The sequence below is a fragment of the Calidris pugnax genome, unplaced genomic scaffold, assembly GCF_001431845.1.
Source record: "Calidris pugnax isolate Ruff unplaced genomic scaffold, ASM143184v1 scaffold3, whole genome shotgun sequence".
Classification (NCBI taxonomy): domain Eukaryota; kingdom Metazoa; phylum Chordata; class Aves; order Charadriiformes; family Scolopacidae; genus Calidris; species Calidris pugnax.
The window spans coordinates 2,948,351-2,966,518 of record NW_015090799.1 but is presented as its reverse complement, the minus strand read 5'-3'; the positions used below and the strand labels follow the sequence as shown (position 1 = coordinate 2,966,518).

Here is an 18,168-nt window from a genome sequence, read left to right as displayed (position 1 = left end):
ACTCCTACTGCAGACATCTCTGCTCAGGACTTCCCACCTCTTTAATGAAAGAGACGGATCTAATTCCAGGTGTTCTCTGAGGTCAGAAGTGTCTACATCTAGATTTTTAATTCAGTGTCCTCAAGAAAGAAGATCTGCCTGTCTGTTTTAAACCAGGTTTGATGTTTCCTTAGTTTACTATATTTTATATCTAGATTTTAGCTCAGGACTGCATGGATCTGTTTTAAAGATAGCTGCCTATATTCTATATTATGCAACAATAAGTACGGCACACTTTGACTAACAGGATTCTGCCTGTGTCTGAGCTCTACAGGATTTTACACAGGATTTTGCTAATTTATACATTGATTGGAAGGGTAAAGTTGATTATTTTTTATTCGTCAGGGTCATTCATTCTTCCAGGAGAGGTGGGACAGCCTGTGACTCACTGTACACCCTTTTCAGATAAGCCTATTCAGCTGAAGATCAAAACTTTGTCAGTTCCACAGCCATCAGACAACAAAGCCCAGGAGGTATGGGGTCAGATAAATTTATTTCAACACTGGGGACTTGGGGTGGTTTTTTTTACCTATTGGCTTCTAACGTTATTTCCACAAGAACAGAGGGATATAGTGTGAAACTGCTGTGAGTTAACATTACATTATTAATTTTTAAATTATTAGTGAATTCTTAAATACATTAAGAATTGAGATAAACACTCCAATAGAAAGGTACTATTTTGTCTTGCACACTGCTACTATATAATCCTGTATTTTCAAAATGTGTACTTCAGTACTTCAAACTGTATGTGGACTTTTTAATATTTAATTGGTGTAATTCACAGAATATTCGAGTGAGCTCTTGCACTTCCTGGCCTTTTAACAAATCATTACTTACGTAGAATGACGGGCAATTTAATTTTCCAGTGATTTCATGAGCTTACAACGTCCTGCAGTTCTCATTGGGCTGAATTTAAGAATCATCTGCAACAAGGAGGCAGTGAATGATCCCTTTAATGTGACATTTAAAATTAAAAAAGGTTTTACAATATATTGTGATCAGAATCAGCATTTGTCCTCTTGGAAGTGAGTAGTAGCAAGATGCTGCTCAGGATCTGCATTATCTAGGTCTGGTGTGGAGAGGTTTGCATTATGGAGTCTGAGTCTTCTCATCAGACAGAATCAATATGAGCTTTAATTTAGAATTGTCATTTTCCCTCAGATTTTCAGTTCTTTTCAAACTGGAACAGAAGGTGTGGATTGCTCACAGGCTTATTTTAAGCCATTAAGCTTCCTATCCAAATAGTCAGTGTGAGCAATAACTTTTGGGAATGTTTCTATTGCAGAGAATTCTTCACCACTCTTTTCCCCTGCCTGATGACTGTAACAGAAGCTGAACTTAGCTTCTGGCTAGAATGGGCCAGTTTTGATTGTTTCATAAGCTTATTGATGTCCCGTGAGGCTTAAGTCAAGTTTATAAATGACGCATGACCAGCGAAGGATTGATGTTGTAGCAGTGCATATGGTGCCTCCTTTCCTGAGCTCAACTGTGTTTAGCTCTCTGCAGTAAACTCTTTACTGTGAGGAACAGGTCTGCTTTGGGAAAAAGTAAATGTTCTAAAATGACCTTTCAAGCTTTAATACCTACCATTCTGTGAATAAAATACTCACTCTTTTCCCTAAGGATTGACATAATACCAGGGTTTTGCCTTCAGAAATATCCATTGGTACAAAAACAACCCCCTCAACTAAAATGAAGCTTTATAGTTTTCTCATTTGATAACTTCTGTGTAAAACCAAAGAAAAGGAGTGTTGAGGCAGCCTGGAGTGTTTGTGTATGACTTTTTAAACTATGATTCATGAAAAATAGATGAAGATCCCACTGCATGCAAAATTCATTTACATTTGAGGAAAAGTTGGGTTATGAAAGAGAAACGGAGTATTATTATATTGGTTAAGGTTTTTTTTTTCCTGCTGCATTTTTCAAGAAGAAAGACTTATGATTTTCACAACTGTTTGGTTGGTGCCAGGCTACTCAAGATGAAGGCAGTCTTTCCTCTAAATTATACACGTATTTGTGCCTTCATTTAGATAATATAACTGTGGCCTGATATTTAGAATAGTCAAGACTGAACACGCCCACTTCAGAATCCCTCAGTGCTTCAAATCGTCCATTACCTTGAAAATTAAGTCTTGCACTGCTTATGGCAGGACTTGTTTAGAAAGAGAAAAAGATTTTCCCTGGAATAGAATCATAGAATCATTTAGGTTGGAACAGACCTTAAAGACCTTGAAGTCCAACTGTGAGCCTAACGCTGCCAAGTCCACGGCTAAACCATGTCCCTCAGCACTATGTCTACACATCTTTTAAATACCTCCTTGAATGGTGACTCCTCCACTTCCCTGGGCAGCCCATTCCAAGGCTTCATAACCATTTTGGTGGAAACATTTTTCCTAATATCCAATCTGAACCTCCCCTGGTGCAGCTTGAGGCTGTTTCCTCTTGTCCTCTCACCTGTGACCTGGGGGAAGAGACCGACCCCCCCTGGCTACACCCTCCTTTCAGGGAGTTGGAGAGAGCCAGAAGGTCTCCCCTCAGCCTCCTCCAGGCTGAACACCCCCAGCTCCCTCAGCCTCTCCTCGGATGACTTGTTCTCCAGACCCCTCCCCAGCTTGGTGGCTCTCCTCTGGACACGCTCCAGCCCCTCAATGTCCTTCTTATAGTGAGGGGCCCAGAACTGACCACAGCCCTCGAGGTGAGGCCTCACCAGTGCCCAGTCCAGAGGCACCATCACTGCCCTGCTCCTGCTGGCCACGCTGGTCCTGATACAGGCCAGGATGCTGGTGGCCTTCTTGGCCACCTGGGCACACTGCTGGCTCCTGTTCAGCCGGCTGTCCACCAACACCCCCAGGTCCTTTTCTGCTGGGCAGCTCCAGCCACTCTGCCCCCAGCCTGTAGCGCTGCAGGGGGTTGGTGTGACTGAAATGCAGGACCTGGCACTTGGCCTTGTTGAACCTCATCCCATTGGCCTTGGCCCATCGATCCAACCTGTCCAGATCCCTCTGCAAAGCCTTTCTACTCTCCAGCAGATCAACACTGCCACCCAACGTGGTGTCATCTGCAACGTGGTGTCAACATGATAAAGATATTAAAAAGGACTGGCCCCGGTACCGAGCCCTGTAGGACACCACTTGTGACTGACCGCCAACAGGATTTGACTCCATTTCCCACCACTCTCTGAGTCCGGCTTCCAGCCAGTTTTTTACCCAATGAAGAGTAGGCCTTGTGGTGAATAGCCAGTTTCTCCAGGAGAATGCTGTGGCAAACAGTGATAAAGGCTTTACTGAAGTCCAGGTAAACAACATCCACAGCCTTTCCCTCATCCACTTTTCAGGTCACGTTGTCATAGAAGGAGATCAGGTTTGTCAAACAGGACCTGCCTTTCATGAACCGATGCTGACTGGGCCTGATCACCTGGGTGTCATTCATGTGCCGCATCATGGCACTCAGGAGGATCTGTTTCATGGCACTGAGGTCAGTCCGATAGGCTTGGAGTTCCCCAGATCATCCTGCCAACCCTTCTTGTCGATGGGCGTCACATTTGCAAACCTCCAGTCAACAGGGGCCTCCCTACTTTGTGAGGACTGCTGGTAAATGGTGGAAAGGGGCTTGGTGAGCACTTCTGCCAGCTCCCTCGGTATCCTTGGCCCCGTAGACTTGTTTGTGTCTACGTGGTGTAGCTAGCCATGTCCAAGTGGTATAGCTAACCATTTTCCCTTGTATTATGGATGCTTCATCCTGCTCCCCTTCCCTGTCTTCCAGCTCACAGTGCTGGGTACCCTAAGAACAACAGATCTTGCTATTAAAAGCTTCATCCTGCTCCCCTTCCCTGTCTTCCATCTCACGGAAGAGAGATGGGTACCCCAAGAACAACAGATCTTACTATTCAAGACTGAGCCAAAGAAGGCATTAAGTACCTCAGCCTTTTCCTCATCCTTTGTCACTATTTCCCCCCAGGATCCTATAAAAGATGGAGATTCTCCTTAGTCTGCCTTTTGTTATTAATGCATTTATAGAAACAGTTTTTATTGTCTTTTACTGCAGTAGCCAGATGAATTTCCAGCCAGAGCTCTCTGTTGAGCCAGGCTGGTCGTCTTCCCCATCGGCTCATCTGATGAATTTCCAGCCAGAGCTCTCTGTTGAGTCAGGCTGGTCTTCTTCCCCATTGGCTCATCCTTCAGCAATGGGGACAGCCTGCTCCTGTGCCTTTAAGACTTCCTTGAAGAATGTCCAGCCTTCATGGACTCCTTTGCCCTTCAGATTGCTTCCCAAGGCACTCTCAACCAGAGACTTCCTTCTTGAAGAATGTCCAGCCTTCATGGACTCGTTTGCCCTTCAGATTGCTTCCCAAGGGATTCTCAACCAGCTTCTGAACAGGCCAAATCTGCCCTCCTGGTGGCATTCATTCGGCTCATCTTTCAGCAATGGGGACAGCCTGCTCCTGTGCCTTTAAGACTTCCTTGAAGAATGTCCAGCCTTCATGGACTCCTTTGCCCTTCAGATTGCTTCCCAAGGCACTCTCAACCAGGCTTCTGAACAGGCCAAATCTGCCCTCCTGGAGGCATCCCTGCTTTGAAATGAGACTGTTCTCCACCCACCAAAACAAATCTGTTAGGGTAGGGCAACAGAATGTGGCTGCCTGGTTGGTGTTCATAGAGAATGGAAAACTACTCCCCGTGAATAGAAGTTCCCTATGAATAGAAGAGAAGGCTCCAGGAGACCTTATAGCGGCCCTCCAATACCCAAAGGGGGTTACAGGAGAGATGAGGAGGGACTCTTGATCAGGGAAGGGAGCCACAGGACAAGGGGTAATGGTTTTAAACTGAAAGAGGGGAGATTGAGCTGAGATGTGGGGAAGAACTTCTTTGGTTTGAGGCTGGTGAGAGCCTGGCCCAGGTTGCCCAGAGAAGCTGTGGCTGCCCCATCCCTGGAGGGGTTCAAGGCCAGGTTGGAGGGGGCTTTGAGCCTCCCTCCTGGTGGGAGGTGTCCCTGCCCAGGGCAGAGGGGTGGAACTCGATGGTCTTTAAGGTCCCTTCCAACTCAAACCATTCTATGATTCTATGAAAAATAAATAGTGTAATGTATGATGTCAAATGTCTGTACTATGGACATATTTGTGGTGGACTTTAGGGGAAGGTGCATATCTCTGAACATATTGCTGGGGAAAGTTTAGAAAAAGAAGCTAAGACCCAACCTATAACTTGCTAATTGTTAGAGGACAACTTCTCCCTGAAAATGTTTTTTTGTCAAAAGCTGTTAGGAAGAGACTTAGCAGATGACACAGCAAATTAGTTGTGTTGTCTACCAATGTTGCTTCATCTTTCTTCTTGATTTTTGACATAATTATATTCCTGGATTTCAGTGTTGACAGGGCAGTATCCATGGCCTCCCACAGGCCACTGCAAATTGAAACAACATTCACTCCATGGTTGAAGTACATTATTATAAAACATTTACCTTCCCTACCCAGATACTTATTCTCTTCTTTATTTCTCCTTAATACTTTTTTTTCATAAAAGACATCATCGGTTTTCTTTTTCTTCTAACATTATGTTCTAATCTCTGCTTCCTAGGGTCTTTATGTGTTCTTATTTCCCCCCCTGCATACGTATGTGTGCACTTCAATGCGTATTTTCTATTCATTGACTATAAGCATGCATTCAAAGTGGGGTTCATCTCATCTAACTTCAGCTTTAAATTTAGTCTAATTTAGTCCTTCTGTCATCAAGAGGGGGAGACAAGCACCTCCAGAACATAATTCATCCCACTTGCTGTAGACATGTGTCCCAAGACGAATACTCTCTGTCCACAGGCTGGCTCTCAGCCTTGGTCTTTTTTGGCTAATTGCCTACCTTAATCTAGAAGCTTAATTTTTATATGGCTGGGATTAGGAAAGATGAATTCTACCCTTCTCTTTTCTATTGTTTGCCTTTAGTTTGGGCATTCAAAAAAGTATTTACTGTGCCCAGCATTTTATCTGTAGCTGTGGAATGGCAGCATCTGTAACCTAAAATACAGCTTCTGCTCAGTTCCTTTGGTTTAAGGTTTTACTAATAGGGGTCAACTGAGGCTTGTTTCTGCGAAGTGCTACGCATAAAAAAACAGGAAGAACTTAAAGAGAGGATTGACTAAATGAAAGAAGATGGAAAGGTTACAGAGGCCAGTAAAGACACAGAGATTGAGTGACTTGTCCAGAATGATGAAGCAGAAGTGGAAAACTGGTCAAGATTTATTGACTCCCAACCCAGTGCCCCGAGCTCAAGATAAACTTTTCTTTTTCTCTCCCAAGTATCCCAGTATATATTAAGCTTATATGAAATAATAGGAAACCTGCCTCTCCCCCCCACCCTTTTACTTATTGATATTGAATGAGTAAGTTTTCCCTTGGGTATACAATCAAATCATTGGTGAGTGTATGTGCATCCTTTACATAATTTCAACAAGTGAATCATAGAGTGCCATTACACAGAAATAAAGGTTTTAGAAGATCAGAGACAAGCTGTTCAGCTGTAACTCCATACAGATTAATAAAAAGAACCGAGCTGCCAATTATTAATAGATTTTGAAAGTCTCAACTTTGAGGTATTTTATTTACAACATTACTTTGTAAAACAGCCTCTAGCAAAATACTTCAGTTATTAATATGAACATTACATTCTTTTCCCCTTTAATTTGGACATGCAGGAACTGTAAATGAAAGTGATTTTTTCTTCAGAGAGTGAATCACAGGAGCATTCTTAAGCAAACTGGCAGTTTTCTAATAGACCAAAATTCTATTCCCAGAGAGCTCTCAAAAAGATTTCAATTAGATGTTAAATTAGACACCTGAAGTTCACATATTTCTCTCAGCTCCTTAGGCAAAAATAACAAGATAATAACTTGATCAGATCAGAGAAGTTAGTGTTCTATTGCAAAATGTCTTCCTTTCGAAATAGATCAAAATTGCAGTTTGCAGTATAAAATTTTTAGATTGCTTGTCTGCGTGGAATGAAGTGAATGGCTTCTTGGGAGAGGAAGCAAAAAAAGAATCTCTAGTGCTTTGAGTACTTCTTTGAGAACTGAAGCACACTGATAAATATGCAATGTGAATAAACTTTTCAAATGTGCGATGAGTGGGTAACAGAAAAATTCTTAACGCTGAAGTTGGGTATGTCCTACTTTGGCGTCTAATTTCAGTTGGCATTTTGGGGTCAGGTTTTTCAAACAAAAGTTTTCCCAGTTTTTCTCTGCACGTGCTTAAAATGTTCCTGGAATGATGTGGTCGACAGCAGGGCATAGTGAGTGTGTGTTTGATGTCCGCAGCTATGTTGGCAGAGGAAGAATAGATTTTAGTAGAATCCCAGTGAAGGCTCCTTGTAATTTAAACTCTTTGTTACCTGTAGATGTGGTAACAAATATTGTTACAACCAAACTAAATGACAAATATTTGCACCTTGCCTCATATTTTAGAGGGGGGCTTTGTATTTCTGCAAAGGAGAGACAGGTAATAATGAACCTCAGTTGCTGGTACCCTTACTGGCATGGAATTTTAGGAGGCTTTGCCTATGGAAAAGATGAAAGTGGACATGAGTATGGTGAGGAGATCAAGGAGCTGACCTTAGCCTTAATGGGAAAGAGAGCTTATGGGCAGGCTTTGTCTCAGGTAAAGAGTCTCATGTACATGTATTTCTCAAATGGGCTATTTATAAAAGTTAATGATGGTTTACCTGGGATGGTCTATGGACATAAGCAAGATAATCTTGGCATGCAGAATGAATACCATTTTCTAGACCAGCTCTATCTACAAACTTTGTTTTTCTCATTTATAAAAGCTCATGCTCTACAGGTCTGCATCTAAGATGATTTATATGCTGCAGCACCTATTGAAGCCAGGCCCTAGAACATTAAGCAATACGGATGATTAATAAAATTATACAAAACCAGCAAAAATATTTCCTGATCAATCAGGGAATATTACAGTTTATTAATAGAAGGTGTAGATACTTGCATGATACTTGCTGCTGTGAGGAACTTGCTTCTCTGACTTGTCAGGTGGCATGAGCTGTGTCAGTGCAGCTTCTTACAACACGTTACCAGAAACCACGTGGGGTACTATGCCTTCTAAACTGAGCAGTGACCATGATGTGCTGTGTTCTTCCTCCCTTTCAGCAAAACAAATAACTATATTCTTATCCTCAAATACCTCAGTAGTCATTGGCTTCACTGGGGATTCATCAGAAGTTTAAAGAAATAACCATATATTTAAAGGTTTTGCTGATTTGATGCTCAAGTACTTAAATCTTTGAAACTGGGTCCTTGAGGAGTTGTGCTATTTGTGATGATTGAAATTTCTAAATTAATTTCTAAAGTACAGAGAGCATTCCTATACAGTTTGGGCAGTGAAGTTGTGTCTTCTGTGTACTTTGTAATTATTTTCATGGAACTGCTTACCATAAACCTTTTGTGTCACAGCCTTCTGCAGTTCCCCATCAGCATGCAGCCTACCATAGTTACTTATTTTCATTAGTCTATTTTATAGGCAGAACATTTATTCTAAGATATTGCAACGAAAGCAATACAGAAATGCTATACACTATGTCAACAAAAGAAATACGGTCAAATCCAGTAAGAGTCATCATGCAAGAAATCCAAACCAGCCAACTGCATACCTCTGAGATGATGAAAAGAAATCGGTAGAGTCTGAAAATTGGTGATGTGTCATTTTGCTCATTCCAGGCATCTCCTATGCTGAAACTGCTCTGGGAAGCATGTGGCATTAGTATCAGATCAGCATGTGCAATGAAGCTGTATGTGATACTAGCCCAAATTTTAAGGATGTGGAACCTGTCTTTGAAATTTAACACAGCTGTACGTAACTTGTCCCTATCCCCACAGCCCCGCTGCTGCAAGTGGCAGGAATGCAATAGATGTATGCAAGGGAGGTTTTTAGATTCCTTGCCTTGAGCAAAATTAGCTAATGATACTAATTCAGATACGGTACAAATGGGGCGCATTAAATGGCTTAAATTAGGTCAAATTGAATAATTGAATTTATTCTTTTACTTAAAAAGAGCTTAATCAGCTGAGAGCGCTGGAGTCAGAAAAAAATAGTTTAATTAAATATTAATTAGAAGTTTATATTTTGAGCTTCCTTATCATCACTTGCAGCAATATTATACATGTGTCTCTCTTTTCCTCATTGCAGCTACTAGGGGATGATGTTCAACCATTCTCACTCGATGAAGAATTTGATTATGACAACGTGGCACTGACCCCTAAGTTCTCTGAAGCTGAGCTGAAGGCCGTGATGGGGCTGTCTGAAGAGAGGAAAATGGGGACAGATGTCACGTCAGCAGGAGCTGAGGACTGAGTCACAGGCATTCCGTGCGGTGCTGTTGAAATAACATTTTTATTGGGGAAATCTGGCTCTACATTGTACCCGTATTTAGTGTCCTTATCTCTGTGGCCAGTAAATGACATGCTGGAGATTTGGGTGCTTCTTCTACCAAGGTGCCTTTCCCCAAACCTCCTCCTCATCCTAAGGAAAACACGGAATAGGAAGATGGTTTTGCCCGGAGTTGCTTGTATAGTAGCCCTTCAGCCAGAGAGGAGGTATTTCCACCCTCTTTATATGTCTGTACATATGATTTGCATAGGCGTTAAGGTTGGCTAACGATGTCTGTATTTGTCCCTAAACCCAGTGGGATTTTTAGTGCAGATCAGTGACCTTTAATATTTTTAGGCCCCAGTATTCAGTACTTTGTTGTTTTCCAGGTGGTGCGAAGCAGTTGGAAGGATGTCTCAAATGACAGCCATAAATTCCCTTCTGTAGGAAAACCCTTGGGCAGGGTGAATCCTGTGTTGGCTCGGGTTGGATATGCTGGAGTAAGCACTCCACAGGACCAACACAAGCTGGTGGAATTCGGGATAGCACTGTGGCTACTCTGGCTTAGATTTGGAACCGACTCAGTTCCTGACTAGCACAAAACCAGACCTAAAGCTGGTTTTTACCTCGTTCTTTCAGTAGTGCAAATAAGTGCATTTTGCAGCTGACAAATCAGTCTACAAACCCTTTCCCTATCATTATAAGAGTTAAATATACAGAGTTACGCGAGTGAATAAATCTGGGAATGTTGGGTTATTTTCTCTGTCTTTTTGGATTACTTCAGTTCTGCAGAGAAATAAATATTTATGTTTCCAATAAACTTTTTGAGTTGATCAAAATTGATGTGATGCAATTCCTAGCAATTAAAACATGAACTGCTACAAAAAGCCTTCCACACAGAGGAAAAAAAAAAGTGATCTCACCCACTAAAGGGACGGGCATTAAAGGGCTGTCAGATTTGACATTTTTTACAGGAGGTGTTTCCAAATGCAAAGGTACACGGGTGGGAGAGGAGTGTGCATCCCCGACACCAGGTAGGATGTACTGTTGCTGAGAGGTGATTAGAATTCATATTTTTTCAGCTTACTGCAGAAGCTTTGCTGTTGAGGCTTGGTTTATGTCATGGTTTCGGCCAAATTGACCAAAACCAGACTGACCGATGGCCCTTCCCCCCCTCCCACCTAAAAGAGAGGAGAAGAAGAGAGAAGGAGATTCAGAAGTTTCGAATGAACTAAACTACTTTAATGAAGAAATTTAATATTAAAATCAAAAAGAAGAAAATAATGAAATAGATACAGTGTATACAAAACCATATCATCCCAGGATGACAGTCACGTCACCAGCAGGCAGTGGGGACGTCCCAGACTGGACTCATGGATGGGTGGGAACTGGGTTCCAGCTCTGGAGTCAGGAACACACGGATGGGGATCAAAGGCAGATGAACAGACAGGATCCTCCTTGGACATCGGCCATTGAAGGAAGAGCTGACCCTTTGATCCCTCAGCTTTTCTACTGAGCGTGGGGCAGATGGGATGGAACACCCTGTTGGTCAGTTTGGGGTCACCTCTCCTGTCCCCTCCTCCCCACAGCTGGGACCCCTCTGCGCTTCTCCGCTTCCCACCCTGCAATGGGGCAAACAAGGGGATGAGCTGACCTTGGCTGTCAGAGCAATAACAGGAGCCTCTCTGCTCACCCTTCCTTGGCATGGAGCACAAACGTTGGTCTGATCACTCTGAGAACGAGCAGTTTTCTCCACAACATGCTGTTAATTTCAGAGAATTAGAAGAGACCTAGCCAAGATATAAAATTACTGAGCAGAAAGTTGATTCTGTTTCACTTCAAACTTCACTTTTTCTGGTATAACTGCATTAGCTAAAGTTTATTGACCAACATTTTGCCCTTGGCCTGTGTCCGTTATTTGAGGTGTGTGATTAACATAATGAATGTGGGAAAGGTGCCTGGGATGGAACTACAGGTTGTTTAAAGGCTCTGGATGAAATCCCTGTGGCTGGTTGGCAGCTCCATTGTCAGCAATTTATAAAAGCAAAGAAAAGTGCTTTGATGCTCCAAAGGAAATTTTCTGGATCAGTAATTTTGTAGACCATAATCACACACCACTGAAATCTAACAGCATTTGTTTTGAGGAATGGTATTTACCTCAACTGGGGGGATATAATTTAAGAGTGGAATTAACGAAAAACAGAAAAGCAAGTGGTCTCAGGCAAGATGTTTAAGGAGAGCGATATAAAACTACAAGTATATTGTATAGCAAAACTGGTCTGTATAGGACCTTGCTGGTAGAAGATAATGAGAAATTTATTATTAATGTCTACATCAAAAGGATGCCTGAGTTGGCCTGAGCAGATCTCTTTATTAATTCATCTTCTTCTGGAGGACTGGAGGACACAGATAATGTGTATAAATGTGAGGGATAAAAAGTAAGTTCTGGAAGAGCTCCACCAGCGAATCTGGGAGGAAGAAATTGAGAATTGCTGTACAAAGATAGCAAGGTCAGCCTTTAAAAGCTTCAACAGGAAAATGAGGGAGACAACCTCATGAATATATGTGTGTATAGCAAAGATAAAGCAAGGAACCTTTAGTCTAAGAGACCTCTGTGTAGGGAGCTTGCTAACCTGCAGACAAAGAATCAAATGTCAATAAAGGTGGACTTTACTGGGTTTGTGAGATGATGAATTCAACACTTTTTGGTGTGGTTTTTTTAAGAAGGATATGAGACACACAAGCTATAGATCCGTCCTGTTGGAATCCTGTTGCTGGCGGAGTCAATGAGAAGGATGGTCCAGGGGTTCATAATGATCTTCAGGCCAAATCAGCTCTGGAATCTCTAAGTGCATTTTCTATTCATTTCATTATCAATTTTTCCCTGTACATTAGGGCTACATCCAACCATTCAGTGTCTTCTCTCCCAGGCAGATGATTCTCTTAGCAAATGTTCAGAGTTCCTATTTTGCTCCATAAGTGTCATTCAGCATAGCCATTATATCGTTCCCTTTGATGGGAAGAAACACTTTGCTGCAGAATACCCAACACAATTGGAACTCTTTAGTGCCATCCATCCTACACGGAGAAATGGGGATAATTCACTTACATTTACACCACTCATCAGTTAGATTTTTGCTCTTTGTTAACAGAGATGGATCTTGCAGTGAAGATTAGGCAATGGAGGCTACATGTCCTGAACATGACACTTTATTGGCCTGCCCCTGTGGTTGTTTCTGGCTTGTAGCTTTCATTTGATTATTCTTCAAAGAGGAGGCATATTTTTATCTTCTCTGGTACCAGGCTGTCATTTTTAAGAACATACTTTCTGTGCATGTTAAATTTTATACAGGTACCTGGAGTTAGTTACCTGGAATTGTGTCAGTGTTTGTGAGGTAGTTTAGAGTCTGAATAATATATATCTTTTCCTCTTGTAGCTTGTATTCTCTTTAATATTTTCAGCAGGGGTTGGTGAGGGACATGATCCTTTTCTATCTATGGTCTTTTCTAAACACTTCTTTTGTTTTCCAAAAGAATTAAAGGCAAAACTCACCCATGGAACAAGAAACTTTGAATGCTGCTTGGAATCAACGGGGGGCTCTTGCAGTAGGGAATGGGATTGTCTCCCTTCCACACTGATGAGGATTTTGACTGCAAAATACCTGATATGGTGTGAACCCATTGGAAGTGAAGAACTCTGTGATGCCTCTCTCTGATGCCTTTGTGTTCGTGACTTCCTTGATGTCTAAAGTGCAGGAGAGATACGCAGCCGTATCAGTCAGTGGGCTTATCTGTATTAAACTTAGGACAAGAGGAAATGGGCACAAATGTGAATATAAGAAGTTCCACCTAAACTTGAGGAGGAACTTCTTTCCTGTGAGGGTGGCAGAGCCTGGCAGAGGCTGCCCAGGGAGGTGGTGGAGTCTCCTTCTCTGGAGACATTCAAACCCCACCTGGACACGTTCCTGTGGGACCTGCTCTGGGTGGACCTGCTCTGGCAGGGGGTTGGACTGGGTGATCTCCAGAGGTCCCTTCCAACCCCATGGCATTCTGTGATTCTGTGATACTTGCTACTTAGGTCTTGCCAGAAGGATACTGACAGTTTCTTTCCACAATCTTGGTGGAAAGAGAGTCTTGGTGGATCCCAGGACTCCCCTGGAGTTTTATGGGACGTTCAGCCCCGGATTCCGCCGGGGCCAGAATCTGACGGGTTGTTTCCTTGGCTGCCTGTGGTGCAAGCTCAGATGTCACTAATGCTCAGAGTGCACAGTTTCTTTCCACAATCTTGGTGGAAAGAGAGTCTTGGTGGATCCCAAGATTCCCCTGGAGTTTTATGGGACGTTCAGCCCCGGATTCCGCCGGGGCCAGAATCTGACGGGTTGTTTCCTTGGCTGCCTGTGGTGCAAGCTCAGATGTCACTAATGCTCAGAGTTACTCCTTGTGGGTGTAAAAGGAAGAGCAATTATTTGCTGAGATAATGGTTGTGAAAGAATAAGATAAAAATTGAAGAAATGAAAAGAGAGGCAGTCAAATCTGAGTCAGACATTATTATGGTTCTAAATATATTTCTATTAATGCACAAAGGTATCATTATATACACTTGTATACACACAGTGCCACTGAAAGAAAATAATTTTAGTATGGAGAGTGCTCACCAGATAATTCAGAACCTTTGAAGAAGATGGCATGGAAACAAATCCCTGCTTTTATGGAAAAGACCCTTTGATCCTCTGGCCTTGATTTTCTGCAGTTATAAACTGGCAGAACTCCACTGAGGCCATTTATATTCATACAGAGCAGACAGGGCCCCGGTATTTACAGTCTTAGTGGAAAGAATACGGAGCCAAATCAATTCCTGATTTAACTTTACTGAATATAAAGCTATGCTTCTCACCCATTATCGTTATGGGAAAATATTCAAATGCAGAGCCAATGAAAATGAAATGTAAAAAAACATCTTTAACTGTTCAGTTACTAATTTACACAGGGCATTATGGAGTTTCGGTGGTGGTGTGTGCTTAGGACGTTGCTTTTTGCTTTAGCAAAAATACAACATACATTTTCAAATGTCCTATTCCGAACATGACACTTGATTGCACACAGAACTACCAAAGATTCCCACCTCCTTTAATGTTTGGTTTTGGCTTTTTTTTTATTTATTTTTCCTTCTGGATCTTGGCAAGGATTGGAAATGGACTTTGCTTTGTCTTGGAGTTGTTTTTAAAAAGACCTGACTTCTGTTGTAAAAACGTACAGTTTCTTACAGAGGCGGGCTCTCTCAGTTAGTGATGCAACACTAAATGCAGCAATAAAAAAAAAAATAGGACCGAATTCCTACTTATTCAGCAACTTCATGTACGTCATGGTGTGACTAAACAGCCGCTTGGGATCACGGTGTCTGCGTGAGGAGCAGGCTGGCTTGTCTCCTCTTGCCCTCTGCTTTCAGTTTTCCTCGGGAGTCTCAGCAGTAGCTTGGTCCTACCTGGGTGTGAGTTCTCAGAGCCCTGTGAGGAGGCTGCAGGACAATTCAGTGATGCTGACAGGAGAAGCCAGACCAGCAAGTCTTGTGCTGGGACCCCATGCCCACTCCAGCCTCCTGAGTGATGTAGCTGAGTGGGGCTGTTCACCTCTGCCCAGCCGAGGTTTGTGTTACAGCCATCGTGAATGCGATACTCCTGAAGATGTGCAATGAGAGAGTCATGTCAAGGGTTGGGGCAGGGCTTCATAGAATCATAGATTGTGTTGGGTTGGAAGGAACCTCCAAAGGGACATCTATAGATCAAGTTGCTCAGAGCCTCATCCACCCTGCCCTTGAGTGTCTCCAGAGATGGGGCCTTCACCACCTCTCTGGGCAACCTGTTCCAGTGTCTCACCACCCTCAGTGGTAAAGAACTTCTTCGTAATGTCTAATCTAAACCTACATTGCTCTGGTTTAAAACCATTTTCCCTCCTCCAGTCACTACAAGCCCTTGCAAACAGTCCCTCCCCAGCTTTCCTGTTCACCCCCTTGAGGGACTGGAAGGGACTCTAAGGTCTCCCCGGGGCCTTCTCGTTTCCAGGCTGAACCCCCCCAATTCTCAGCCTGTCTTTGTAGGAGCAGGGCTCCAGCCCTCAGAGCATCCCTGTGGCCTCCTCGGGACCCACTCCAACAGGTCCATGTCCTTCCTATGCTGAGGACCCCAGAGCTGGACACAGAGCTCCAGGTGGGGTCTCCCAAGAGCGGAGCAGAGGGGCAGAATCCCCCCCTGGCCCTGCTGGCCACGCTGCTGGGGATGCAGCCCAGGATGTGGGGGCCTTTCTGGGCTGCCAGCGCATGTTGCCAGCTCATATCCAGCTTTTCATCCACCAACACCCCCAGTTCTTTTCCGCAGGGCTGTTCTCTCACATCATCCCCCGGCCTGTATTGATGATGAGGACTGTCCCAATTCAAGTGCAGGACCTTGCACTTGGCCTTGCTGAACTTCATGGGTTTTGCATGGGCCCACCTCTCCAGCCTGTCCAGGTCCCTCTGGATGCCATCCCTTCCCTCCAGTGTGTTGACTGCACCACACAGCTTGGTGTCATCAGCAAATGTGCTGAGGGTGCACTTGGTCCCACTGTTTGTATCATTGATGAAGATATTAAACAGCACTGGTCCCAGTATGGGTTGTCTGATCCCATTCTCTTACTGGGGTCGTGCTGAGCAGGTGTCTTACTGCCCTCCTTCACAAGGACTCGGGGTGTCTGAGCCACCCAGCACGGCGAGGAGATCCACACTGAGGGTTCTGGCTGGCCTTGAGGGACGAGCTCCCTGCGCCGCAAAACGATGGCGAAGGGCATTCCCACCACCGTGTGCTTTCTTGTGGCGAGGTGGCAGTTGGCACAGGTGGGTGCGAGGTGCCACGTGTGCCCTGGGCTCCTCTTGCGGGGATGTCCCCTCTCACCGTGAGGCGGCCTTGGCCAGTCTTGGGCACGTGTAGTTCTCCCAGGTGTTAAGTGTCTGCCCGTCCCTTGGGAACACAAGACAGACGGGTTTCTCTGAAATGGCATTAGGTTGTAGAACATCTCAGAAGATGATGGGTTTGTTGAGTTTGTGATTGCGGACTGTTGGAGGTGACGCCGTGTGTTTTGCTGTAAACCAGCGTTGCAGGTGTACGAGCTGTCAAACGCCAGGGACTGAGGCTGGAGATCGTTTCAGTGCTTGTTTATGACGAGTTTGCAAGAAGAAAAGCAAGTGCTAAAAGGCATGGTCATTTTTATAGACAGGCTACTTTATTTGCAATTGCAGTGCCCCACAGTTAGAAATCAATTTTAATGTCTTATGAAAATGCAGAAGTATTTGTCTCATGTACAGCACTTCGAAAAACAGACAGATCATAAAATCCCCCTGATTAACGATTCTATAATTTTACATGCTTTGTGGTGTCTTGTTCAGTACCTCTATCCGCATAAACGCTTTGAAATAATAAGCAAAGATAGATCTGAGCAAAATCCCTAAATCTAACTTCTCACCAAATTTCAGGTTGTAGAAACTCTCTCTTATATTCAAAGCCCTCTTAGATCTGAATATTCCCAAACTTTGGGGAAGTAGATACTCTACTTTAAAAATCTTTGACCAAACATTTCTCAAGCAACCACTTAGTACCAGTTGGACGACAGAAAACAAAGTCGTCAGGGACCTCCTCATACACAAAGAACCTGTGGAACATACAGATCAGAGTAACTGCTCTCTGTATCTATAGACAATGCTATCTCTGTCATTAGAAATAATGCTAATCTCTATCTCTATAGATAATGCTATTCTATAAAAGGACTCTTAACGATAGTAGAGTTAAATGGAAAATGATATTTTTCTAGACAGTGAAGTGTGTTAAAATATTCTGTTGACTAGATACAATTCTTGAGAATCTTTGAATGCCCAACTGAAAAATTAGTGTAATCATTTTGTAATTCATGTGGATTTTCCACACAGTTATCTCTAGAGCCACTAAAATGAGATTTAAAATCGTGTGGGATTCTTCAGTGTGTTTTGTGGCAGAGCTAACACCATAAATGAAGGCTTTAGCCTCATTCTGTCATATGTAACAACAGTTAGTTCTTTTGTGGCTGCTGCGGTTGAGGGCTCTGATGACACTGTTCCTGCACTGCAGGTGTGTGCTTGTAGCAAGTAAGCCTTGAGTTTAATAAGTTTTCTTGAATCCATCTGCTTTTCTGTCCATGTGTATAAAACCTTGTAATATGCAATATGATATGCATAATTCTTAAAAAGAGGCAAGTGTCATGGAATCACAGAATCACAGAATCACATGGGGTTGGAAGGGACCTCTGGAGATCGTCTCCTCCAACCCCCTGCCAGAGCAGGTCCACCCAGAGCAGGTCCCACAGGAACGTGTCCAGGTGGGGTTTGAATGTCTCCAGAGAAGGAGACTCCACCACCTCCCTGGGCAGCCTCTGCCAGGGCTCTGCCACCCTCACAGCAAAGAAGTTCCTCCTCACGGTTAGGTGAAACTTATATTCAAGTTTGTGCCCATTTCCTCTTGTCCTGTCCCTGGGCACCACTGAAAAAGACCGGCCCCATCCTCCTGACACCCACCCTTTAAGTATTTATAAGCATTGATCAGACAAGACACTACGTTATTCCCGTGAGCTCCTTTCATGCTGGATGAAATGTCAAAGAAGACGGAAGGCTGGTGTCTGGGCCGGGGAACATCGAAGCACTGTTAGCATCTCCTGCACAAGCCTAGCATTTGCAAAGCTTTAGAAAACAAACAATCAGGAAAATACAA

General features: G+C 43.5%; 1 protein-coding gene across 1 annotated transcript in view; it reads left to right on the top strand.

The window, feature by feature from the left end:
* Positions 1–10,242, top strand: part of LOC106885179 (chromosome unknown open reading frame, human C11orf74) — a 48,706-nt gene extending 38,464 nt beyond the window's left edge. The window contains exons 6-7 of the mRNA XM_014937149.1: positions 385–512; positions 9,224–10,242. Of these exons, the coding sequence (XP_014792635.1) occupies positions 385–512; positions 9,224–9,388 (293 nt within the window). The 3' untranslated portion in view covers positions 9,389–10,242. The remainder of the gene's footprint in view (positions 1–384; positions 513–9,223) is intronic.
* The last annotated feature ends 7,926 nt before the right edge of the window (positions 10,243–18,168 follow it).